Here is a 27957-nt window from a genome sequence, read left to right as displayed (position 1 = left end):
CAAAGTATCTTGACGAAAATAAAGGAAGCCAGATATGTTTCCGTTGTCCTTGATTGTACTTCACACATAAGTCACAAGGAGCAAGTTTCATTAACGATTCGCTACGTCACTGAAGATAATGATGGGAAGATCAAAGTAGAAGAAAGCTTTATAGCCTATTGAGTTGCCAAAGAAACCACTGGAGAAGCTCTCGCTGACTTGCTGTTCAAAAAAATTGAAGAGTGTTGTTTGAACATGACAAACTGTCATGGTCAGGGATACGATAACGGCGCCAACATGGCAGGTGTACATAAAGGAGTACAAGCTGGTGTACTGGCCAACTTCCTTTGTCTGAGTTCATTCCTTGTGGGTGCCATAGCCTAAACCTAGTAATTGCTGATGGAGCAAAATCATCAGTTAAGTCTACATCTTTATTTGGTATTTTACAACGCCTCTTTACCATCTTCTCTAGTTCACCGAAGCGCTGGTGTGTAATAAGCGACCAAACTAAAGCACTTACTTTAAAGCAAGTGCGTGAAACGCGTTGGGAATCTCGCAAAGTGCTGTTCAGGCTGTTAGATACCAATACGCGGAAGTTAGGGATGCATTGGTTGAGTTAGGCGGCAAAATTGATGACCCCCAAACAGCCTCTGAAGCTCAATCTTTGACTAATCAGATGGAAGACTTTTCCTTCATCGTAAGTTTGATCTTGTGGAATGACATTCTTTTTGAAGTTAATTTGATCAGTAAAAGCATTCAAGGGAAAGAGATAGATATCAGTGACTGTTCTGAAAAGTTCAATAAGTGTTTGGAGTTTTTAAAACGATTTATAGAGATTGGATATGTGGACGCAGTAATCTCCGCTAAAGGAATAGCTGCTGAACTTGGCATCGAACCTGTCTTTTCCCGAGAAGAGAATTCGTAAACGAAAACGCATTTTCTTGTATGAGTCTTCTGAGGAAGTGCAATCGTCATCTGAAGAAACCTTTATGAGAGAAGTTTTTTATCCATTAGTGGATAAAGTTTTGAACTCACTGAAGAGGAGGTCAACTGCGTTGAAAGAACACCAAAAAGTGTGGGGAGTTTTGAGTAATGTTACTCAACTTCCAGGAAAATAAGATCTAAAATAAAGTTGTTTGGACCTTGAAAGACATTTAACTGACAAAACAACCAAAGTGTCTGATATCAACGGCATTTAACTCCATCTTGAACTTTTATACGTAAGTTCGATTTTGGATCATGGAAAGAACACAGTCACATCAAAAGAAGTATTGCATATGATCAAAAACACAAACAGTAAAGATTTGTTTACAAACTTGTGGGTCGCATTAAGAGTGTTACTAACAGTACCGTGACAGTTGCTAGTGCCGAACGAAGCTTTAGTAAGCTTAAGCTTATAAAAACTTATTTGCGCTCTACAATGGCACAGGAAAAGCTGAACCCTCTCGCCATTCTAGCAATAGAAAATTACACTGCAAATAACTTAGACTTTAGAGAAATTCTGACAACATTTGCTCATGCAAAAGCCACGCGAATGCCTTTCAATGTTTGAAGTTTGTATATGGACGACAAAAAAGACCACCAAAGACAAGAACAAATAATGAAAAATCAAAGACTGTATTTTTTGTATATAAATAAATCAAATCTTATTATACGTATATCAAATATGTTGTGGAGGGTGGGTGGTCCGTGATGTTGTTATTTATAATAGCTGCCTGTTTCTCCAGTACGCAACACGGCGGGTCCATATGTGGTGGATAATGGAGTGGTTCTAAAGAGCTAGGGTATCATTCCCCCGAACCGAAACTGGAACGAACAAAATTACGAGTTTTACGGGGGGCGATTTAAACCTTGCATTGGGCGCCTACATACCACGCGACGGCTCTGGTCCTATCAGTACAATGTGTAGCCGACATCTTGTTTCAACTTCAGGTTCCAACAAACTTAGCATTAAAGCTCTTGTAAGGTTAAGCCTAGGGTCGAATCCAGGGCGCGTGAGGTTAAGCGTAGAGTTGAATCCGTGCATGTTAGGTTAAACTTCCACTCAGGATGAGGAGGAGGAGGACAAGGAGGAGGAGGAGGAGGACTAGGAGGAGGAGGAGGAGGAGTAGGAGGAGGAGGAGGTAGTCATACGCGATGAGGAGGAGGAGCCCTTTTGACCTTTCAGCCTTTTGACCCTTTGCCTTTTTGCCATTTAGCCCTTTTCCCTTTTGTCCATTAGCCATTTAGCCCTTTTTGCACTTTCAACATTTAGCCCTTTTGCCTTTATGCGGTTGCTCAGCTCCAAGACCTAAGGTCGCCTTTCAGCGTTACACCTTATGAATAAAGCATATGTATTAAGTCTTACACCATCTCCCTAGCACCATGTGTAGCCGCCATGTACACGGGTTCGATTCCTAGTCATGTTGGTGATTTCTTGTAGCTCGAACGTTAGGTGTTTTTGAATTTAACTCACAAACATTTATGATACTCAACAGTCCGTAGGAAAGGTGCTGAGTTCGATCCCCTATCATGTATAGCGGGAACCTTTTTTCGGTTCTGAACACAATGTTTTAATCTCTAAGTAATGTCAACAATATTGTAAGCTACTTTAAGTCTCTTAGTTCGAGCCTCGAAGATGCTTCCCAATATAAATAAAGCATATGTATTAAGCCTTACACCATTTCCATAGTCCCATGTGCAGCCTCCATCTTGTTCCAAGTTCAGATTCAAATCCCATGAGGGTGCCATCCAACGTTACACCTGAGGGTGCCTTTCAACATTACGCCCCCACGAGTGTACCTTCCAAGGATACGATCCTATGATTAAAGCAAATGTATTAAGTCTTACATCATCTCCCTAGTCCTAATAGTACAAAGTGTAGCTGCTAAACTCGTGGTGGGGGAAGGGAAGTGGTTAGGTTAACACATGATCAGCGTGCGGTTAAGCCTGCACAATTAACTGGGATGTAAAGTTATGTCCTAGCTGGTGTGGGGAAGGACAATCGGCGTACGAAAATTACAAGTTGTGAGCCCCTGAGGCAGCTCACTAGTTAAGTCTATACGAATCGAGTAAAGCAGTCATTTTGCATAGCAGGCTGATAAAACAATAGGTCATAAAACTAATAGGTCATAGGTCACAAGTTATGAGCCCCCTGTGGTAACCTATTCAGAGAAAGTTAAACAACTATAAATAATGCCAGACTCAGCTCGAGGTCCTCTAGTCACTAAACCACACTCGGAATTTAAGAGGCCCCTGGTACCTCTTTTATTCTTTCTTACTGCAGTATTCCATCAGGTTGATTTAAATATCAGATTTTTGTAATTCCCGGCTGGGTCATGGATTTTATTAGGTACAAGGCTCCTTGGCTGTATGATTAGCATACTGACCTTTGGTTTACAAGGCCATGGGTTCGTTTCCGGGCGGGTCGTGATTTTAACTTCGTATGATTAAGTCTTCTGGCTTGGGAACTAAGTGGTTTCATCTTAATAAACTTCTCTTCATGAACATAAACAACGGCTTGGGTTCGATTTTCGGCTAGGTCACGATTTTAAGTGCGCGTGATTTCGTTTTCTGGCTTGAAAAATAAGTGTTTTCGTCTTGTTGATCCAAATATATTGAGAAAAAGGTCAAGAAGGAGAAGAAAAAGATGAAGATGTAGAAATAACGTGTCCTGTATTCTACATTCCGTGTATAAAACCATTGTTTTAATAATTATATACTGCTTTGACTGCATCGTCCGCTATATTTCCACCATCTTTACTCACTGTTGTTCGCAAGCTGTTTCTTGATCAGCATTCCTGTATGCTACGAATGAACTTCAGAAACAGGCAACAAGAGTTCGCATAGAGAAAATGTATTTTATAGCAGACAAATAGAGGTCGTATAACCGAATGATATATGAGCGAATGTATGAGTTGTATGGTTGATTCATCTATATAATATGAAAGATAATCATAAAGGTAGTGCTAATGCGAGCGTTAATACCAAATGACTGGAGCTTGTGAAAATATAAGGAAATAATCCTTAAAAAATATTGAATAAAATAAGTGAGAATAATGAAATAAAGATGAAAGTTCCTCCGTTGTGACTAGTTGGCCCGATTAAGGTTTTAAATTCATTGTGAAGGGTGTTTGTAATTGAAAATCAAGTGACAGTAACACTTGACGGGATTAATCAATAAAGGAGAGGAAGTATTAGAAGCCCAAGGAACGTTCTTAATCAATTGAGTGATAAGTTTATAATACTAGATGTAGGATCAAAAATTGAGAAGAGGTTATTTATCACTTTCAATTTATGGAGTTTGAAGTTAGTGAAGCTTTATTTGTTGGTGTGGGAATATTATATATAAAAATATAATAGTTTGTAATGGCAAATAAGATAAGGGTGGTTGAAAATATAAAAAATAAAACTAATCAATTTATAGGTATTATCTGAGAAATAAAGAAATATTAAAGTTTTTAATTATTTTAGCATGACATACTAATGTTATGAATTAACTAATTTCTTCATCACAAGTAGGTGTTAATTACTATAAAATGGTTTAAGAGACCAGTACCAGTCATCAGATGACGGAAAGTAAGTATAACCGCTAACCTACGCTCAGAAGTTTAGAACCTACTAGAACACATTTTAGTCGCTATTTGCAACTCTTGCCGCAGTTTTGAAAGTTAGACTGATAAAAACTAACAGGTCATAAGTTACAAGTTGTAAGCCTTGAGGTATGAGACTACATTGTGTCAAATGATCGTGTAGTATTGCTTGTGAGCCCTTGTAGTTGCTCTACAGACTTAGGCTTATGCCAGACGCAGCTATAGACCCCTTTGTCCAATAGATTCTACTATAGTATTACAAAGCAGAGTTGTGTTCCAAGTCTACGATTCGAAGCCTGCTTGAGTCGGATATTTAATTTTGTCAATTGTAACCACATGCACTGTTTATCTTTCTCCCTCATCAGATTGTTATACAGGCAGCTGTGTTCAAGGATGTTGCTCACATAGCATAATCGGTACACCGATTCCTGAAGCCTCGTGGCTGTTAGTTTCACATATTTAATAACATTCTCAGAAAGTTTGCGGATATCCTCTTCACATAATCTTGTCTCCTAATTACACCCCAATAATAGTCAGGTGGTCTAGCACCCCCATCACCATACCACACTATATTTGAGTGAGAAACGCCCAGTCTTCTAGTACATTGTCTCTATAAGGGTAGGCAGCACAACAGTGTATAGGAAACCGCGTATTATTATAGTAGAAGATTGCTCTCGAGTCAGAAGAGTTAAAATCTACTACCCACCTAAACCCTCCATTCCCTATTCATAGAACGTTAAACAACTATAATTAATGACAGACTCAGCTGGAAGTCTTCTTGCCGCTAAAACACGCTCGGAAGTTAAAAGCGCCTGGAACCCATTTTAGTTATTTCTTACAGTAGTATTCCATCACCCTCCGACCTACAAAAAACAAAATGCTAAAGTTATAACATCACTCCACCAAGAGTCGAAAGTTAGGAAGGGCATCCGGTTAGGAGGATGGAACCCCGAATTAGCCCAACACGCGAAACGCCCTAGCATAGCCATCGCCTGTTTAGTGCCATAAGAGCCCATGTATACGCAAGAGCCCCTGTGCCAGACTTAAGTTAGGAAGGGCATCCGGTTAGAAGGATGGAACCCCGAATTAGCCCAACACGCGAAAGCCCTAGCACAGCCCCCGCCGGTTTAGTGCCATAAGAGCCCATGTATACGCAGGAGCCCCTGCGCTAGTCGCCATCTTGCCTCAGGAGCCCTAGCACAGCTCTGCCAAGTTAGTCCCATAAGAGCCCGTGTATACGCAAGAGCCCCTGCGCCAACTCATACAACAGCTTAGCACACATCATCCCTAGACTCAGCTAAAGACCCCGAGTTCGCTAACCCATGACCTCTCAAGTAGTATGCCCCGTTTAGTAGCCTCTTTCAACAGTATTCCATAAGATGACGACATCCTGTTGGCTCAGGGTGTCAGAGGTCGGAACGCTTGGCCCTTTATTTTGCCTCCGGAGCCCTAACACAGCTCTCCCTGAGTTAGTCTCATAGGAGGCTGTGTATGCTTATTTGCTCCCTGTGCCCTAGCACCGCTCTCCCCCGAGTTACTCCCTCCCTTTTAGTCGCTCTTACGAGTAGCAGTATACCGTTGGTGCAATTCTACCCCTCCACCCTACCTCATGAAATGAGGATCTGAAGAGAGTAACGTCATCATAGTAGCGAGAGCTGTAGTAACGTCACCGCTAACAAGTTTGACCTGAAGCTAAAGACCCAGAGTTCTCTCAGGTCAGGTGTCTTGCGTTATAACACATTGTCAGCATTCATTTACTACACCAGATCGGAAAATACAGCTTAGCACGCAAAGTCATGTTTTTTTCTGCTGAGATGTACGTGTCTCCACATTTACTTTAGTCAGTACACCTTCATCGTACACGCATTTCAATCAGGGTGAGGATATTTGAATTGAATTTAATCAGCTACGCGTTCGAGTCCTTGGGAGTGGCATTTACTCTGCTCAACCACACCTCGGGCGGATGTGCCCCCCACAAGTGTTGGCCAAGGAGATTAGGTAGACGACAGCTTAGACTCAGCTAAAGATCCCGAGTTTACCAATGCAGACACAACAGCACATGTTGCTCGGCTCCTACCTAAGGCAAGGGTGTCCCTGGAGGAGCTTTATTCTGCTAGGCCTCTACCTGGGGGCAAGGGTGTCTCTGGAGGAGCTTTACTCTGCTCGACCCCACTACCTCGGAATGAAGTGTCCTACAAGATTTGGCCAAGGGAGGTTAGATAGACAACAGCTTAGCACACATATTGCCAAGACTCAGCTAAAGACGCTGAGTTCGCCAACCCATGCTCTCTCAAGTCAGGCGCCCCTTTTAGTAGCCTCTTTCGACAGTATTCTATAGGATGACGATATCCTAATTTCTCAGGGTGTCAGAGGTCGTAGCGCGTGACTAGAACTGGATTGCGCGTGGCGGCCATCTTGTCAACATGCGCCTGTGCCAGCTTCCCACAGTTAGTCCCATAAGAGCCCGTGTATAGCCGCCATCTTGCTCATTAGCCCCTTGCCAGCTTAGGTCTTTTTTTCCTACTTGCTTCGACTGCGGTTCAAGCCTCGGCCGTCTTGATGAGAAGATAGATTCATTGGAACTTAGCTATCATGCCCACCAATTACAAAATAGTTACCCGCACTTTTGATGGTGCTTTTTGAGGTTCTAATCAGTCCCCGGGCGTTTGACAAAACCGACAAGAACTTACGCACGCATCTGCGATCATGTCTTATTAAACAATGATAGTGCTGCTGTTATAATATAAAAAAGTCATAACATACCGAGGATGTACATACTTTTAGCACAAAATGAGGAAATATCGTTCAACTCACAATCCTGTCACAGTCTTACCAACACTGCAATTTAAATACAGCACATCTCTCAATCACGGCACAACCCGACAATCGCGACCACGCTGTGCCAGGGTCCCTGGGACATTGTTGCTTCCAGGATCCGAGGTACAAAAGCTGATACGATTACGTAAGCTTGCAACTCTTTCTGGCCGTAGCCCCCGATATCTCGGTTGTCACATTCCGGCCACCTACAGAGTATTCCCTTGCTAATTGCCCTTCTCCTCATCTTTTGACATTTGTCAACACGTGGTTATATTCCTAATACTGAGGCCTCTACAGAAGAATATCCCGGCGCATGACAATCCTAAGTGGTTTCCTTTCATTCAAGCTCCTTTAAGCAGTACAGACATGGAGAATTATGTATGATCCTACTGAGCTATGCTAGCAGATATTTTGTCGCTACATTAATTTAACATTTGGGCGTAAGTTCTCAATTTGTTCGTGCCGTACGTAAAACAACGGCTGGTCCTCGTTCTAGTTTCAGGAAATCCTTTGGAAGAGAGGGGGGACGCCCTGGGTCCCCTTCTGGCTACGCCAGTGACTGGGACAAAGAATACCCTGCACCCACCACCATACACGCCACAGAACTGAGAAGCCGAAGTCGTATGCTTACGTAACGTACCAACAGTGATTTATCTTACCACAGTAGAAAAAATATTGTGGTGCAGTCCCAAGAGAAACACAGCCAGAACGCACGACAGTTCATTACAAACAGTTACAAGGGCTATTATAGAATATGCAACAATGCAAGTTATCAGATAGATCCAGGATTAAAAACCAAATACCGGTACCTCCAAGCTCCTAAAATAGTAATAACTTGCTGACTAGTTGCGAGGGTCTGCCTAGCTGAGGCGGTAAAAGTGAGCTCGGTTCACCTGGAAGGACGTGGGTTCGATTACCCTTCGGAATGTTAAAAGTGCTTGGCCCTGAGTTTAACTCAGCGTTTACCATAAATTAGTAGTAGGTTAATTCCTGCATGCAAAGAGGCGACAGGACCTAGATATAAACACTGTACCCAATTTAGTGCTGAGGTTAAGAATAGTGTAAGCCTTCACCAAGTGCCTTTGTGACCTGTACTGAGATGGCTTTGTCTCCTGCTTTTTTGGTGGCTATTTGCGCGCTTTATGCTGCATGAAATAAACTGTAGTGCATTTGCTGTGTAGTAAAAACACTGAATGACTAATTCTTAAGGAAATGCACCTAGAAGAAAACCTTTAAAGGTGCTCTACGTGATACAACACGTTAGTCGCTGGCTTTCTGTTGCCAAGGTGGATGGCAGTTAAGCGTGTTTAAATACCAATGCTCCGTGTCGCTCGATTCCACCCTCTAAGGAGTACGTAGAACCATTATATAGCATTGGTATAATTTATCTTGACTTTCTGCTTCTCTTTTATTTTCCTAAAACTTCCTCATCCTTTCACTATGGGCCTATCGTCTTTCTTGTGTCCATGCATTCCTTAGTTTCAAATTTCTTGCCGTTGGATTCTTGGGTGAAAACGTATGGGTGTCAATATTTTGTCTGTATATAGTCCTTGTTGTCAGTGGTCAGTATGACTTCTGTGTGATATTTATGTGTATCTACTAGGCAGCGTACTTTGGTTTGTCGTGTTCCATTGATAACGAAAGATAATGCGAACGACAGGAAGTATGACCAACAAATGGCAAATAAGTTAATATGGGAAGGACAGCTGATTCAGAAAGTGATGGAACCAACTAGAGGGAAGGATATTCTGGACGTGGTGCTTGTAAAACCAGACGAGCTCTATAGAGAAACCGAAGTAATAGATGGTATTAGTGATCACGAAGCTGTTTTTGTCGTAGTTAAGAGTGAATATGATAGGACTATTAGGCAGTACCGTATGGCTGACAATGCAGGCATGAGGGAGTTTTTAAATAGTAACTATGATCGGTGAAAAACGGTAGATAAAAATGAAAATATAAATATAAATGTAAACAGACTGTGGGATGGATTTAAAGCAATTATTGAGGAATGTGAAAATAGGTTTGTACATTTAAATGTGGTAAGGAATGGTAAAGACCCACTTTACTAAATCAGAGAAATAAAGAGACTAAGAAGCAGGAGCAGATTGGAAAGAAACAAAGTTAGAAATAGCTGTGGAAGTAAGGATAAATTGGAGGACCTTGCTAGAAAATTGAATATAGCAAAGAAGCCAGCTAAGGATAACCTGAGAGCAAGCATAATTGGCAGTCTTACAAATTTTAATGAAAAATTGAAGGATACGTATAGCCACTTTAAGGCAAAAACAGATTCTAGGAAGGAAATTCCAGGAATCATTAATTAACAAGGGGAGTGTGTATGCGAGGATATTCAAAAGGCAGAAGTATTCAGTCAGTTGTATGTAAAGATTGTTGGTTACAAGGATAAGTCCACATAGAGGAGGTGACTATTACTAACAAAATATTGAAATTTACCTATAATAAGAACGACATTTACAATATGGTACAAAAGTTGAAAAATAGAGAAGAATTGGTAAGATTTCGGGGGATATACTAAAGACAATGGATTGGGATATAGTACCATATCTGAAGTACTTATTTGATTATTGTTTGCATGAAGGAGCTATACCAAATGAATGGATAGTTGCTATAGTAGCCCCTGTGCATGAAGGAAAGGGTGATAGACATAAAGCTGAAAATTATAGGCCAGTCAGTTTGACATGCATTGCATGTAAGCTTTGCGAAAGCAATCTTTCTGATTATATTAGTCATGATTTCAAAATTAATAACTGGTTCGGTAGAAGGCAGTTCGGGTTTAGGAAAAGCTATTCCACTCGATCTCAACTTGTAGGATTCCAGCAAGGTATAACAAATATGTTGGATTCAGGAGATCAATTGGACTGTATCGCGATTGGCCTGTCTAAGGCATCTGATAGGGTAGATCATGGGAGACTATTGGTAAAATTGATTGCAATTGGAGTAGACAAAAGAGTGACTGAATGGGTTGCTAGATTTCTAGAAAATAGATCCCAGAGAATTGGAGTAGGCGAAGCTTTATCTGACCCTGTAATAATTAAGAGGGGAATTCCTCTAGGCCAGGGATGGCGAACCTATGCCACGCGTGTCACTGGGTGACACGTGAACACTTTTTCAGTGGCACGCCACATGAACATAATGTTTTTATATACGTCTTGTAGTACAGACAATACATATCTTATAGTGTTTCAAGTATAAGGAATAAATATCGAAAATCTAAATACTAGTTCCATTTGGACGTGCAATATAGCAATACTGCTACACTGATACGTCCGAAAGTCAAGTGAAATAGCGTCGTTTTCTGGTGGTTTTTGTATACGGACATCGCAAACATGTTTTTGGTGCCGAAAAGAACATTAACTTAACAAAGGTGGTGACCGTATATTTCAAGAACTGTGGACAAGGGAATTCGGACTTGCAGAAAAATGTGTTGCCTGTGTTCGAAAACAATTGTATCCCCCACATTTAAATTAAAGCGCAGTTTTGGAGACTAATCATTCAAATGTTTGTTCCATATCAAACGAATGAAGAAGGGAGTTCGTTTCACAAAATATCGAACATTACACGAACTATTTTGTATCTTCTTTCCGGGCAAGAAATAATATCAGTGCAGCTGTTTCCATATGTCTCACTGCATAGTACAGCATACATGGGAAACTGATTTCTAATGGTGAGCTCTTGAAAGAAACTTTCTTATTGACGTCCGACACATTATTTGAAAACTACCCTAACAGCTAATATTTAACAGAATTAAAGGAATGCCAGCCAGCTGAACTGCTGTCAAGGATATCGTTATAAAATGAGAGAAGAAGTTTCGGAGCAGTTGAAAGCTAATTTGGATAACTCCCACATGTATGCAGCATGTTTTGATGAAAGCATGAATGTGATCTTACAGGCAAAGATAGCTGTTTCTTCTGGTTTCCTTGAGGAAATGTGATGAGTTAGAAATTAGTTAAATTGTTGAGCATACGAACTACGACAACATGAGGGACGGGGGGGGGGGGGGAGGTGGTGTAGGTTGTAGATTTTCCTTAAAGCAAAATAACAAGTGACACGGTCAACAGTTGAGAATAATAAACCAGACTTAAAATGACACGCTAGTTGGAAAAGGTTCGCCATCCCTGCTCTAGGCAGTATTATTGGACCTTTATTGTTTTCTTATATATAAATGATATGAGTAAAGGAGTAGAGTCAGAGGTAAGGCTTTTTGCGGATGATGTTATTCTGTATAGAGTAATAAATAAGTTACAAGATTGTGAGCAACTGCAAAATGACCTCGATAATGTTGTGAGATGGACAGTAGGCAATGGTATGATGTTAAACGGGGTTAAAAGTCAGGTTGTGAGTTTCACAAATATGAAAAGTCCTCTCAGTTGTAATTACTGCGTTGATGGGGTGAAAGTTCCTTTTGGGGTTGCTGTAAGTACCTAGGTGTTAATATAAGATCTTCATTGGGGTAATCACATAAATGGGATTGTAAATAAAGGGCACAGATCTCTTCACATGGTTCACATAGTGTTTAGGGTTTGTAGTGAGGATGTAAAAGAGAGGGAATACAAGTCTCTGGTAAGACTATAGTAAGAGTGCCTCACGCCGACAATGTGGTAATGTCCAAGTTTGGCTTTTGTAGGAAATTATTTTTATTGTAGAAATTTTGAGTGATTGTACAGGCTATACGTGGTTTTCCTGCGCTGTTTTCATTTGCAACTCTTCCATTGCCAGTGCCCCCGATGATTTCACCTAAATTCTTAAACGGTTGAACTTGTGCGATGTTGCCATATCTTGTTACAAATTATGCCAGGTTTGGGCTTTTGTAGTCCATGTACTGTGTTTTTTCGTAAGAGATATGGAAGTCAGTTTTGATGACAATCAGTTGAAAATTCTCGATGGCGTATTTGACTTCCTCAGGTGCCCAGGTAATTATTGCCTGGTCGTCAGCAAAGGCAAGACGTTTTATGTTGATCTGTTTATCTTTTGTTCGCATATTTATTCCAGGTACTTCTATCACCCCTGTTTTAATGACCTTACCTAGAACTAGGTTGAAGTGGAGAGGGGACAACATATCACTTTGTCTAACGCTTGTTCTAATTTCAAAAGGATCACAGATTTCACCCATGAGTATCACGTTAGACGTTGTATCTGTCGTAGTTTGTTGCATTAACGTGATTGTTTTGTTATCAACGCCATATTGAACATGGTGTCTCGGTCAACTGAGTCATACTGTATCCTTTCCTCAAATCTACGAAAGTGATCATTGTGCAGTTTGGCTGGCGGTGTTGGAGTATTATCTTAAGTTTTCAGATATGTTATTATTATTATTGTTATTATTATTATCATCCTACTGTTATCTAGTGTGGTAGTGGTAGTGGTATGGCAGTGATATGAGAGGAAATGAATGAAAATAAAAAGTAATAATTATAAACTCACTAACATAACTGCACAATATGATGAAGGCTGTACTGTGACGTCTACGTTGGTGCTGAGTCCGGCTGGTCGTATTTATTCATAGAATGGGTTTTCTTGAGAATGCCGTCCCTAATTTTAATGTGCTCATGGAATTCTGTACATACGAGTAATTAAGCTTCATTATTAGCAGGGATTTCAGCATTTCTACTTTCAACTATGCTTTGTTCGTGTCCCACAAATTGTTAATGAAAGGTAACATGTTGGAGTATTGGATCCAGGAAAACACGGCAAAACTCAAAGATTTTGTTCAAGTTCGCTGGAGAAATATTTATGTTTTTCAAGTTGTCCAAGGTATCAACTGGTATTTTCTCCTCTTATTTTACAACCTCCAGGTAATCTACTTTCAACAGTGTTCGGGAATAGTGAGTATAATCATACACATATGGAAGTGAAAACGAATGATGTAGTGTACTAGAGCACCTTAGGAAATGACACAACAATAAGAATAAGCTGTTAATACAAGGTGATTCAAATGAATGCGACAAAGTCTTTGATGTTGACGATCGTTGCAAATGAATAAGAGCAAAACAACCCCAGGCTTCTGGACCGCATCGGTGCCGGAGGTACAAGGAAGCGAAGATCCCGTTAAGAAAATTACATCAATCACTGTGAAGAACACTTTGCGCTCGTAGCTGCATCATACAATGCGTTACTGTTCCAACGACTATATGACACAGGGAACTTGCAGCTATAGACACATCTCGCGGGAAGCAGTCGTAAAGTTACCATGATGCGCCAGAGATGGAAGAAGACATCTTGGGACCTGTGGAACAACATTAATACTGTTGCCATGATATTTGGTGCGAGTCAAAGCACCGTATGGCATGTAGGCCTACGAGGCCAGCAAATGAACCCATATCAACAACAGTCAGTGAAGTATTTGACCCAGCAGACTTTCCACGAAAGCTAGGCTTCTGCCAACTATTTTTACAACAAGTTTGCGGTGAGCTCCATTTCTTCAGTGGGAGTTTGAAGCTAGTTTCATTCAGAACAGTGTATTTAATGTCCCCAGTGAGCATGTATGGGCTGAGGAGAATCCACAAGCCATTCGTATTTATAGGTGTCAGGTTAGGTTTGCGCTAAATGTGTGATGTGGGATTGCCTTCAACTACTTGGTTGGCCCCATCGTTCTACCACAACTGCCACAACTACTTTTACCGCAACTTCCTGTTGAACATCATACGAGGACTGTTGGAGGACATAATTATATCTCATCGTACGACAGCACATGTGGCTTCAGCACGATAGTGAAACCCAGCACTTCAGTCGGGTGGCACGGTAGCACCTTACTGAGACATTTGAAGATCGATGAACAGGAGAATATGGTTTGATAGGCTGGCCTGTCAGATCACCCGAACTTAATACTCTGGATATTTTTTTCTGTGGTCATGTACCCAGCACGGTGTTTGAGGAGCCTCATCATTGACTGGAAGATCTCCTACCTAGGATATCATTAGCCTGTAGTCACTCGCGCCATACGCCAGGAATGTTTGAGAGTGTGCAGGAGTCAATGAGTAGGCATTGCCATTTGTAGGAGGTTGATATTTTGAACAATTGTTGTGAAAGTGACAGGACGTTTCCCTAAACGCAATGAATCCTACTATTGTTTGCCACTGTGTAGCGAAGTATTTTTGTGCTATAATTGAGATGCGATGTGTACAACAGTTTGCGTTGATTTGCTGATCCACGTATTCATTTACCTGTTACAAGCATTATGGAGCAATTAGTGCTGTATACAATGCATGAATAAATAAATTAATAAACGAATACAAATTCATACACTGTAACTTCTGCGACACCAACTGTTACGGACTTTGCTTCCATGTATCTCCGGCACCGTTGCTGTACGTAAACTTGGAGTTGTTTTATTGTTATTCATTTGCAACAGTCTGTTATAACCAGTAGTTCTTCGCATTCATTCTGAATCACCTCGTTTAACTGGAGTGCCTTAGTGCTCACATTCATTTTCCTTTTTATGAGTAACAAATCCTTTGTGAAGAGGGATGTAGGATTATGATAAGGTACAAGCCGTGCACTATGGTCAAGCAACTCACACACACACAAAATAAAGAGAACTTTACCAGATTTTTGTATTCCTCGTGGATTTTTCTATATTCCTCTTCAAGTTCTTCATTAGCCGGTTCGAAAACTGCGAGGGAATGAAAATCATTAAGTATTTCACACACACAATTTTTCCATCACTACTTCCACTAAGGATACATTCTTGTCCTGGGATATTATTTTTATATTGGAATACAATAATTATTTGTGGACATTACCACCTACATTACATTAATTAGACATTTTTATTTTGAGTTTATATATTATAGACATATTTCCCCATCAATTTAGGATGGCGCAGAAGTCAAGCATGGGTTGGAATCATTCATAAATTCTCCGTTTTGAGTGAAATGTCAACGTCTCTGGCAAAACCATTACATTCCTGCTTTCTAAGTATGTGCACACGACTTGTAAAAAGTTTGTGAACGTCTTTCAAATGATCACCATTTGCTTCTTCACAGAGACTGGCTCTTCTTAGAGCACTTTTCATAACTTTGTCAAGAGTTTCTGACAGTAGCTCATCCATTTCCACTCAAATATTGTTCTAAAGCGCCGTAATGATTGCTGTCTTATTAATACAGGAGCATTGAGATATCTCTTAAGAAAAAAGCCCGGCTGTCAAATCGGTGGATAAGCTAGAATAGTGGACTACAGTATTGCAAAGAAAAGTTCGGCACATTTCCTCGACTGTTCAGTTCTCAACCTACCCACGGTTATTTTTCCGATTGTCTATTAGAAAATTGCAAAAAAGGAAATATACCATTGTAAATCTAAAAGTCGTGAGGTACTTCAACCCATGCGTGACATTTGTGCCACTCTATCTGCATACTTTTGTTACAGCAATATCGAATGTTTATTTCGTAAGGTTTTGGAAATATCAATCTTCCTAGTAAACTTCCAGAGATATTTTTCCAGTTATGGGGGGGGGGGGGATATTCTACTTTTAAACATACATTGATGAGCAATTGAATTAGAGATAGTGGCGAAAGCTGCCGTTTTGGCAAGATGGCGCTGTGTTCGGCCAGGAAAGTGAATTAGTACGGCGTAGCACGTGACTGCGATGTCGTCAGACCTCATACTGGTCGTGTGTGTAACAGTTGTCCACAGAATGGGCAAGACACGAGGTCTCGGCCATTTGATTGTGGCCATATTATCGATGCCAGACGTATGGGCCATTCCATCTCCGAAGTCTTGTAGGCACTGGGATTTCCAAGGGTCACTCTGCCAAAAGTATCCCACGAGTACGTGGACTCCGAGAATACCACCACCACCGGTATCAACTGCCTTAGAGTACAACGTATTTATGGCAAAGTCACCGTCGGCTAGCTCGGATGGTAAGTGGTAATAGATGGGCCTAAAGTGCAGCAGATCACTAGCGAATTCAGTGCTGGATAACAACAAACTGTGACCAGCTGTACCATGCAGAACCATCTGCTTGCAGTAAGGTACAAGAGTCACCATCCCACAGGGAAACCTCTGCTCACCGCACGTTAGAAAGCACAATGACTGACATGGGCAAAGCAACTCCGCCTTTGAACTTTCGAAGTATGGGGAAAATGTTGCCTGGTCATTTCAATCGAGGTACCAATTGGTACACGACGATGACTGGGTAGGAGTGCATCATCCAGCATATGAGGCAATGGGTCCCTGTTGCCAGTAGGTTACATCTCAGCCGGTGGTGGCGGTATCCTCGTATGACGGCTGCTCACGTGGGATGAAGTGGAACCCCTGGTATATCTCCCAACGTCCCTTCACCGGCAATCGTTATAGGAACCTACTCTCTGATCATGTCCACCCATTTGTTCGCCTCCAGAACCCCGCAGGAAAACTTCTCCTGTAGCTAGACAATGCTTCCGAATTGTGGCCAGTTGGTTTCATGAACAATCCTCAGACATGGGATGCTTGCCTAGTCTCGAAGGTCCACCTCAGTCCTACTGAGTACATCTTAGGTGCTATAGAGGAGGATCTGCGCATCCTGGATCTTTCTCCAACTAATCTCCGTACCTTACGGGAGGTTGTGTGACGGTCATGGCTCCTTAACACCTTCGATATTTTGTGGAGTCCATTTCACGCCACGTCAGTGCCATTATCAGAGTGAATGGGGGCGCTACACGCTACTAGGCAGGAATCTCAAATTCAAGTGCTCATCAGCGTAAATAATGATTCCCCAGCAGATGTGTGAAGTTATCTATAATAACTATTCGGCAGATATCCCAAGTGCTTGAACTATTATCATTATCTGGTCTGCTTGTTAAGTCTGCAACCCAGAAGATACTTTGTCCTAGAAATAGCATCACAAGAGATAATGCAGTTACTGGAAAGCCGCAAAAGCCTATGGTGGCGCCGTAAATATAGTTATTGGGACGTAAATGATTTTTTTCTTTTACTATGTCACCTCACCCGTTGGAAAGAGAACATTAATGGCTTCGAGCAAACCCTGTGTCAGCGACAGTGTTAGTTGACTCACAGTAGAAACATCCACGAAACAAAATTTAAGAGATATAAAGAGCACTGACCTTAATCACGTAATCAAAAGCGTATTCCACATTGGAAACCTATTTTTCTTACGGAATTTGTACCGGTACAAAAAATTCTGGACCTAGAATCCGGAAGGAGATATCGTTGATATAGCTTGACAAAAGCTATGTGACTTTAGGGCCATTTTGTATTGCTTCAATCACGTTAACTTTTCATAGAAAGATATTTTACACACCATTCTTTTTCTTCCTGATAAGACGATGCACCATCATTTTTGTCGCCTAACGCATTTAACTTGAGTTTAAGGCCTCCGAAATAAGGTATTTTAAAGTTTCGTTACTGACATGCCCTATATTTATTTCGATCAAATACGTGAACCAAGGAAATGTTTCTCAGCAGAATTCAAGCCTAAATACAACGTATCTAATACAAATAGACACTGACACTCCTTGATCTGCTATACCGTAAATGACATGTTGTTTGTTTTTTCTCTGGTATGACATATTTGAAAAGAGTGTCAGCTTATTTATTAAGGGAAAAAATATTTTGGAAAGCTTTGGATACAAATGCGTTCTTTGACAAATGATTAATATTCTCTCCAGAGCTATCACTTCGTAATTTGAAAATGAGTACAATTTTGGTAACATCTATTTTATTATTATATTAATCTGTAACAGTTTAGTGATGCCCTCTTAATATTCCACCGAGCACAAAGTAATAATGTAGTTTCTAATGCTCAGAGGTTACAGAATACGTCACCCATGTTTTTCCCACGTAGCTTACACAACACTGTGGCGCTATATTCAATCTCAAAAAAGTTATTGAATTTTACTCTTAGAGCTTTATAGTATTCACCATCGACATGTTCTTCAAGTCGTTTTCCATTCTTTTTCTAATTAGAGAAAACCATTTTAATGAAAGGCAGCATTTAAATAAATCTGTTTACTTCATAAGGTAGGAGGCAATATTCTCTTCCCCTGCTTCACTTCATTTCTCCCAGATTTTAGACACTACAGAAAGTTATGTCCCAAACCACACGCAAATAATAATTGAAGGTATCCAGATATGCTATTATGATAAAAAATATATCTAATTCTGTTGGTAATTAGTAAGTTTACTTGTCATGAACACTGTGTATAGCTGCCTTTTTGAAATATTTCTGCAGTTATGATCAGTTTCAACAATCTGTTTATAATATTGAGTAAAACCTGCTGTGATAACTTATCAGGAAGGAAATATGTGCTATATACCTTTTATTCATAGAAAAATATTATTTCACGTTTGTTTTTTGTCGATATTCAAGAGTTTTGCTATCGGTACTGATATTTGTAAATTATTTAAATATGTAAGATAATTTATGGATTATTTAATGATATTCTCCAGTCTGTTGAGTGACAGGTAAAATACTTTCCTTTTCATGATCTGTAAATCGTTCTAACGTTGTAGACCGCTGTCATTTGAACATGTCTTACAACAAGATACGGTAATGTGTTGTAATTCTCCTATTCAACACGAGATATTATCTAATAAGATGGAGTTGTTTCATCCATAAACGTTTCAACTCTATAGAGTCATCCTCAGTGGTTTAATATAAAATTACAAAAACATATTTCTAATAGTATGCTGCTATTAAAATGTCTGATAAAATCCACTTTCCTGTAAGACACTCCATAAGTGTCCGAACTTCTGGATTCCTCCTCATATCGGAGATTATATACTACAGTCTCCAATTAACGTAAAACATTAGTGGATACATTTCTTTCAAGTATACTTTATTGCGCTTCACAAGGTTGCAGTGGGTTTCTTTCTCGATATCTATTTAATGTAGTGCTAACATCTTAAGGTTTTTGGTGACGTTGGGAAAAAAGGAGATCAAGACTGGAGAATTAGATGCCCGGCCACACCCCCGGGATTTACCTGGCGTGAAAATGGTAAACCATGGAAAACCATCTTCGGCGCCGTGGCCGATAAAGCTCGGACCACCACAGCAACACGACCCGCACCATGCAGCCATTTCACTCAGAAATACTGTAGTGTATCCTCTCTAATTTCGAAGATCATCATTTTTGTGTTTCTTATTCTTTATATTTCGCTTAATTTTAGCTTTCATTATTATTAGTAGTGTAATGGTTAGTGTGATTAGCTGCCACCCCCGGAGGCCCGGGTTCGATTCCCGGCTCTGCCAAGAAACTTGAAAAGTGGTACGAGGGCTGGAACGGGATCCACCCAGCCTCGGGAGGTCAACTTAGTTGAGGGGTTTCGATTTCCACCTCAGCCATCCTCCAAGTGGTCTTCCGTGGTTTCCTCACTTCTCCTCCAGGAAAATGCCGAGATGGTATCTAACATAAGGCCACGGCCGCTTCCTTCCCTGTTCCTTGCATATCCCTTTCGATATTCCCATCCCTCGACAAGGCCCCTGTTCAGTATAGCGTTATTATTATTATTATTTACGGTATTTATGAAATTACCTCTATTTTATGTTTTATTTCTAGGTTCTCTCCACTTTTCTTTATTTCCATCACCCACATAAAATAATTTGAAACCTAATCACGAGTTGACCTAATGAATAGCTTGAGCTAGGGCGTACTATTTTTCAATATCGGCACTAAAGATATACACAAGAACCTCGTTTATCCGGATTGAATGGGACCGGAACTTATCCGGATTATCGAAAATCCGAATAATCCGAAAAACTAAAAAAAATACAGTACATGTCATATAATCCATTAACATAAGTTGTACAGTAATACCTTTTTTCAAGTGTACAAAAAGTATAAGAACACTTTTCTTACATTTACGACTCTGTTTTATGCACTAAAATAATGTGTGAGTTTTTCTGTTTTATATGTACATAGCGTTTGCTCGCAGCACGAACACGAAGAATTTTTACTATCAACAATTCTGCCGGTGTGGCTTGAGTCAAGCATTCTAAATAGGCCATTAGTTTGTCCACTGCATTATTGCCTCTCCATGAGTCATTGTTTCTTCTGATGGAGCGCCGGTTTCATTTTCGAATTCACCATCAGTGAATTAGTAGTGAGTTGCATTCGGAAGAGCGTGGGTTCGAATCCCATCTCGGCCGCCCTCGGAATGGTTTTCCACAGTTTCCCATTCTCAATTCCAGGCGAACGCCGGGACGGTACCTTTGATAGACCGTGGCCGAATTACTTCCAATTCTTGTCCTTAACTATCCTTAACGGAAAAGACATTCAAGAAGAGTCGACGCTGTAAAAGAAATACTGTACAAATAAAAATAAGTTATTATTTTCGATCCGGATAAACCGGAGATCCGGATTAATGAGGGCCTGATAAACGAGGTTCTTGTGTATTTGCTTTCAAATGATAAAGATCTACAGATAATCTCCATTACTGATTAAATCTTGAATTGTACATGAAGGTCGTAAAATATAAAGTGTTAAGAGTCAATTACCATAATTATACATTTAAGGTCGTAAAATATAAATTGTTACGAATCAATTACCATAATTATACATTAAAGTTTGCTCGAAAATATGTCACGTGGAATTCTGCAGGGGAAATAAAGGGAGGATCCGTAGGTTTTGATTTAGAATATACTATACACTGTCCACAATACGAAAAGTAGATATTCGAGAACATATGACACTTTCTTCACCTTATCCCAGTTATTTCTGGCGTCACTGGAGACACAAGGCTCATTAGGCTGGGGGTTTAAGGCCGGATGCCCTTCCTGACGCCACGTAGTTTTTGAGGTGAAAATCTCAACCCAGAATCGACCGGGATTCGAACCTCAGCCTTACGGTTGGAAGCCGGCAGCTAACCACTGAAATAATCAAGACTCCATTTAAGAACGTAGTTCTGTATAAATCACAAAACAAGTTAGAACTTCGTTCAACATTAGACTGTGGTTTATGGGACCACTAACCGATCGAGTTGGTTGCGCGATTCGGGCAACGTGGATGTTACCTTGGTTTCGGGAGATTATAAGTTCGAATCCCACTGTTGGCAGCCGTGGTTTCCCGTATTCACACCAGTCAACTGCTAGGGCTGCATCTCAACTGAGGTCATGGTCGCTTCCTTCCCAGTCCTAACACTGTCCTATCCCATCGCCCCCATGTGGCGTGTCTGAGTCAGTGTGATGTCTGCACATTGTCCGCCTGCGTAGAGTACCGGTTTGCACTATTGCATGCCGCTCGCGGGGACCCGGGCTCGATGAAACATGCATCTCACCTCCATTGGGAGTGTGCCTGAAAAGAGCTGCACTACCTCGGGACGAGCTTACTTACTTACCTGCACATTTTCAGTTTTCAGCTATTAGATCAAAAAGTGATCGAATTTGTTTCTTCGAATGTTGAAAAATATTGCGAACATCCAGAGCCGATCCAAACGATCCAAGTGAATTTTTAGTAAAATGCTCCGGGGACGATTGTAAACAGCATTCCTGCATTCTAAGTGAAAAATGCGAGAAAATTTCATCTCCCTTTACTACTGAACTTAACGTCCGTTGTTCATAACCGTAACAACACGCTGTCGTTATATTCGATAAACGTTGCTGTGTTAGTGTAGCCAAAGGCTTGATCAATACTAGGAATGCCTATCACGCGAACAGGTCTACTGCATGCTTGAATCCTGAGCAGAAAGCAAAGAGATGATATCTTGTTTGAATTAAATTTCATAATCATGAATTAATCAACCTTTTTGATTGGAAATCAAATCTATATATATATAACGAGTTTTGTCTGTACATTGCTCAGAATTTAAAAAGGATTGTGTTTCTGTATCAGCCATGCCACCAGTAACAAGGAAATGCACTTTTTACTCTTCCGTAATGTCTGTCTGTCTGTCTGTCTGTCTGTCTGTCTGTCTGTCTGTCTGTCTGTCTGTCTGTCTGTCTGTCTGTCTGTCTGTCTGTCTGTCTGTCTGTCTGTCTGTCTGTCTGTCTGTCTGTCTGTCTGTCTGTCTGTATGTACACGCATCACGAGAAAACGGCTGAAGAGAATTTAATGAAAATCGGTATTTAAAGTTGGGGAGTAAGTCGCTACAATCTAGGCCATAAATAATTGTATTCACGCTGAGGGAAATGGTAGTTTAGGGGAAGGCCTAAAAGTTAATTCTCAAATATTTACATCATTAATGGTCGTATCTTAATGAAAATCGGTATGCAAAGTCTGGGAATAAGTCGATACAATCTAAGCTATAAATAATTGTATTCACGCTGAGAAAAATGGTAGTTTAGGGGAAGGCCTAAAATGTAATTCTCAAATATTTATGTTCTTAGTGGTTGTATCTATAAATACGACATAACTAAAGGTAGGCCTATATGGTATTAAATTTCCGATCATTTATGTCTCATACATTGTTACCGTGCCGGCTATGATCACAGATATATTCATGAATTTGGATTTTTGTTGCTAAGTCTATAACAGCGCAGAGGCGCGAGAAAATTGGTAAACAGAATTTAATGAAAATCGGTATGTGACGTCGGAGAATAAGGAACTACAGTCTACGTTATAAATAATTTTATAAGACGTCCTAATATCACAGAGTCAAAAGAAAACTAAATGTGAAGGACTACAATATAGAAAGCTCTATAAACTGATCAACAATAGCATTACGTTGACTATTATTTGTTGTGATGTGCTTTGTGTCTTATGTTGTCACTCATTTCCGATAGAGGGTATTACTGCTGCGTACCGTGTATTTGTTCTTAAATTTGCTTTACGTCGCACCAACACAGATAGGTCTTATGGCGACAATGGGATAGGAAAGGGCTAGGAGTGTGAAGGAAGCGGCCTTGGTTTTAATTAAGGTACAGCCCCAGCATTTGCCTGGTGTGAAAATCGGAAACCACGGAATAACATCTTCATGGCCGCAGACAGTGGGGTTCGAATCCACTATCTCCCGGATACAAGCTCACAACTGAGTGTCCCTAACCACACGGCCAACTCGCCCGGTCGTACCGAGCCTGCCTGAAAATTGGCGGGAATTAGATGGGCAGTTAGATAACTTTCTTCATTAGCATGCCATTCCTCTGGTTCATAAATTTGCTGATAGGCCTACTACTGGTACGTAACACACTGGTTCATCATAGCATTCGAGCTATTCGATCCCTACTCTGAGGCACTGATTGGTATGAGCAGTGTGCATATCTAACGGAATAATGGCAAAAAAGTACGGTTTTCCGTTTGATCGAGTATTTTATATGATAACATTGCTTTTAATCGCTACACTCCTACTGACAATTTTGTAATGACCTATGTTGACTTCACTTAGGAAAACCACGTCAGTCCTTCTGGGAATACCGTAGCGAAGCACAAGTACATCAGCTAATGTACTTATAAACTCAATAAATAGGTTATCTTCCTCATTAGCACATAGATATATACAGTAATAACTATACTACGTCCGGCTCAATGGCTAAATGGTTAGCGTGCTGGCCTTTGGTCACAGGGGTCCCGGGTTCGATTCCCGGCAGGGTCGGGAATTTTAACCATTATTGGTTAATTCCGCGTACCAAGCTCGATAGCTGCAGTCGCTTAAGTGCGGCCAGTATCCAGTATTCGGGAGATAGTGGGTTCGAACCCCACTGTCGGCAGCCCTGAAGATGGTTTTCCGTGGTTTCCCATTTTCACACCAGGCAAATGCTGGGGCTGTACCTTAACTAAGGCCACGGTCGCTTCCTTCCCACTCCTAGCCATTTCCTGTCCCACCGTCGCCATAAGACCTATCTGTGTCGGTGCGACGTAAAGCCAATGGCAAAAAAAAAAAAAAAATTGGTTAATTCCGCTGGCACGGGGGCTGGGTGTGTGTGTGTAGTCTTCATCATTTCATCCTCATCACGACGAGCAGGTCGCCTACGGGAGTCAATTCGAAAGACCTGCACCTGGCGAGGCGAACTTGTCCTCGGACACTCCCGGCACTAAAAGCCATACGCCATTTCATTTCAATCATACTACGTGAACAAAGTGTCAGTACCATGCGGCAGATTCGAATCCAAAGTGATGATTAATTAAAAAATGACACTTACAGTGCCGTGTTAAACATGTTAAGAGGAAGGTAGTTCAGATGATGACACATCATAATGTGCGATGGATTGCTTCATATCTGATGCGTGATCATTGTAATACAAATAAACAATATTGTAAAATAATTTGAAAGCAACAGCCACATTATTAAAGATGAAATTTCAGTTATTCCTGTTCACTGTTTATGTAGCAATCTAAACTCACGTTGTCCGACTCGTTGGCTGAATGGTCAGCGTACTGGCCTTCGGTTCAGAGGGTCCCGGGTTCGATTCCCTGCCGGGTCGGGGATTTTAACCTACATTGGTTAATTCCAACGGCCCGGGGGCTGGGTGTTTGTGCTGTCCCCAACATCCCTGCAACTCACACATCACACATAACACTATCCTCCACCACAATAACACGCAGTTACCTACACATGGCAGATGCCGCCCACCCTCATCGGAGGGTCTGCCTTACAAGGGCTGCACTCGCCTTCTGTGCTCCACGTTGTGGGGCGAACCCCAGGGAAGCCGTTTCATATTTAAGACGGTTCTGTGGTGTAGAGGTAGCGTGTCTACCCCGGATTCGACTCCAGGCATTTTATTCCTGGACTGGTGGGTGGAAGCTGCTCACTCAGCCGCGTGAGATCAACTTGAGGAGCTGGCTGATAGGAGAGGCAGTGGACTGTCATGAAACCCGAGGAATACAGCTGAGGATATCGTCACACTGGCCACGAATCTACGGGCAGCAAGGCCAAGGACCTCAACAGGCTGTAAGTGCCACGGATTGGTTTTTGTTTCTAAATAACACAGACACATCTGTAGATAGTTGGCATTGGCACATACTTATTATTATTATTATTATTATTATTATTATTATTATTATTATTATTATTATTATTATTATTATTATTATTATTATTATTATTATTATTATTATCGCTGGCTTAGGCTACTTGAACATTAAGTTACCTTAAAATTAATGTTTTGAGATAAGAGCATTTAAAAGTTAAGTTTCCATAATGCAATTGGAAAAAAATCAGCCTCGGATTGTGAACAAACTGAAAACGAAAATAACTTAGTACGGTACAGAACAAGATATCTTTTTTTATAGCTAAAAATTTCAGTTTGAGATGTATTAGTATTGAAGATATACATAGTGAGTCAGCTAGCAAGAAAATGTAAACCTAAAACAAACCTCATAAACAGTTAAATTTATTGAAAATCTGCTTTCACTTTTAATAACGTTACGAAGGGGCTCATAATCGAATTTATAGTACTTTTCCAGAATGTCAGTATCTGCTTGGATAACGGTACTAATATTGTTAACTACTTCCGCGTAGCGTACATTTGAGCAAACTTAAAGCCATTGTCATGGGAATATATTATAATGCTCGCTGAATTAATCATTAAATATATTTAATTGTTTACGAGTTATTTAAGGTGACCCTCTTAGTTTTCTACCTCGGAGAAGAAAGCGCCAACTTCTCCTGCCATTGCAGCTATACATTTTGTAGCATGCCCATTTCATTTGAATAACGAAGGAATCAGAAATAACCGAGCTGGTTGGCCTTGCGGTTAGGGTCGAGCAACTGTCAGCTTGCATTCGGGAGATACTGGGTTCGAACCCCACTGTCGACAGTCCGGAATACGGTTCTCCGTGGTTTTACATTTTTACGCCAGCCAAATTCTGGGGCTGTGCTTTAATTAAGGCCACGGTCGCTTACTTGTGACTCCTAACCGTTTCCTATCCTTTTGTCGCCATAAGGCCTATCCGTGTCGGTGCGACTTAAAGCAAACTGATTTTTTTTTTTTTTTTTTTTTTTTTTTTTTTTTTTTTGTGGGAACACTTCGGACAACTCCAACTGTCAACAAGTCATCATTTACTTGCTAAATATAGATCTAACAAATTTATTTCCAATAGAACAGAAGTACCCACGATTACAGTTTCGTACACATTTTAATCTTTCTTTCTTTCTTTCTTTCTTTCTTTCTTTCGTTCTTTTTTCTTTTCTTTTCTTTTCTTTCTTTCTTTCTTAATCCGTTTACCCTCAAGGGTTGGTTTTCCCCTCAGATTCAGAGAGGGATCCCACCTCTACTGCCTCAAGGGCACTGTCCTGGGGCGTGAGACTTTTGAGTCGGGCACGAAACTGGGGAGAAGGACCAGTACCTCGCTCAGGCGGCCTTACCTGCTATGCTGAACAGGGCCTTTTGGCGGGGGGGGGGGCGGAGAGGATGGGAAGATTGAAAGGGATAGACAAGGAAGAGGGAAGGAAGCGGCCGTGGCCTTGAGTTAGGTACCATCCCGGCATTTGCCTGGAGGAGAAGTGGGAAACAACGGAAAACCTCTTCGAGAATGGCCGAGGAGGGAATTGAATCCGCCCTCTAGTCAACTGACTTCCTGAGGCTGAGTGGGCCCCGTTCCAGCCTTCGTACCACTTCTCAAATTTCGTGCAGAACCGGGAATTGAACGCGAGCCTCCGGGGGGGTGGCAGCTAATTACACTAACCACTAAACCACAGAGGTGGGCTATAAATTTGAACCTTACGATCACATATTATGTGACCTAAAATTTTATGAGCAATTCGATCTACAGAAACATGATATTCCATTTCTCTTCAAATATCACATACATTGACTGGGTTTTAAATCATACCCTCTGAGACAATGCTTTCTTATCAGTTGACTGTAACCATAAATATATGCGTGCCATTGAATGCTTGGTGTGAACTGTCACTCTCTATAAGATTGATATCAACGACTTACGTGAAACAGTAATAGTTCTTAACTCCTATTTAATTGATGGCTTACCAATTCGTGTTAGGTGCCATGACAAGTGAATAAATTCCAAAATATACAGTGCTTTCATCTACCTGAGGACTTTTGTTCCATGAACGTGAGGATGGGAATATTCCAAATAGGCCCTTGAAGATATCCCACCAACGAGTCGAACACCCACGTCGTATCTTCCGAGCCCATGACGATGTTGACTGATTGTGAGTCACTAGTGCCTGCCGCAATACACCGAGTGTTTCCCATAGCAACGAGCAGCGCTACGTCCAAACATTGGGCTCGGATCACGTGAGTCCACAGCTCATACATACAGCAATCACATTTTAACAGTACAATAACAGTAAGCTATTACTTCCTTTACGATTATTTTTCTACTTTTATATTCCTTCAACTCAATGTGTAGCCAAGTGTAAAAGAGTAAGCATAGTGCGTTCTACAAATATCCTAGAGAGGGTTGCCCTCCCCCCTCCACGACGTAAGCAGATTCCCCTACACTGCGGATATAGGATTGAAGTATTCAATTACAATGGCGTACTAGCGGAAGATGAATTGACTCAAAATCATTAGAAACTCCTTCCCTATCCAATAATAATAATAATAATAATAATAATAATAATAATAATAATAATAATAATAATAATAATAATGGGGCCAATGACCTTAGATGTTAGGCCCCTTTAAACAACAAACATCATCATCAATAATAATAATAATAATAATAATAATAATAATAATAATAATAATAATCTTCGACCGCTTTTCCCACACTTCTGGGGTCGTAAATGTGGATTTGGCCCT

At 40.7% G+C, this 27957-nt stretch overlaps 1 protein-coding gene across 1 annotated transcript in view; it reads right to left on the bottom strand.

The window, feature by feature from the left end:
- LOC136862774 (cilia- and flagella-associated protein 36) overlaps positions 1 to 27345 on the bottom strand; it is a 126028-nt gene extending 98683 nt beyond the window's left edge. The window contains exons 1-2 of the mRNA XM_067139020.1: positions 27240 to 27345; positions 14927 to 14994 (exon numbers count right to left, since the gene is read on the bottom strand). Of these exons, the coding sequence (XP_066995121.1) occupies positions 14927 to 14994; positions 27240 to 27345 (174 nt within the window). The remainder of the gene's footprint in view (positions 1 to 14926; positions 14995 to 27239) is intronic.
- Between the last annotated feature and the right edge of the window lie 612 nt (positions 27346 to 27957).

Source organism: Anabrus simplex, chromosome 2 (genome assembly GCF_040414725.1).
Source record: "Anabrus simplex isolate iqAnaSimp1 chromosome 2, ASM4041472v1, whole genome shotgun sequence".
NCBI classification, from domain to species: Eukaryota; Metazoa; Arthropoda; class Insecta; order Orthoptera; family Tettigoniidae; genus Anabrus; species Anabrus simplex.
This window is presented reverse-complemented; position numbering and strand designations above follow the sequence as displayed.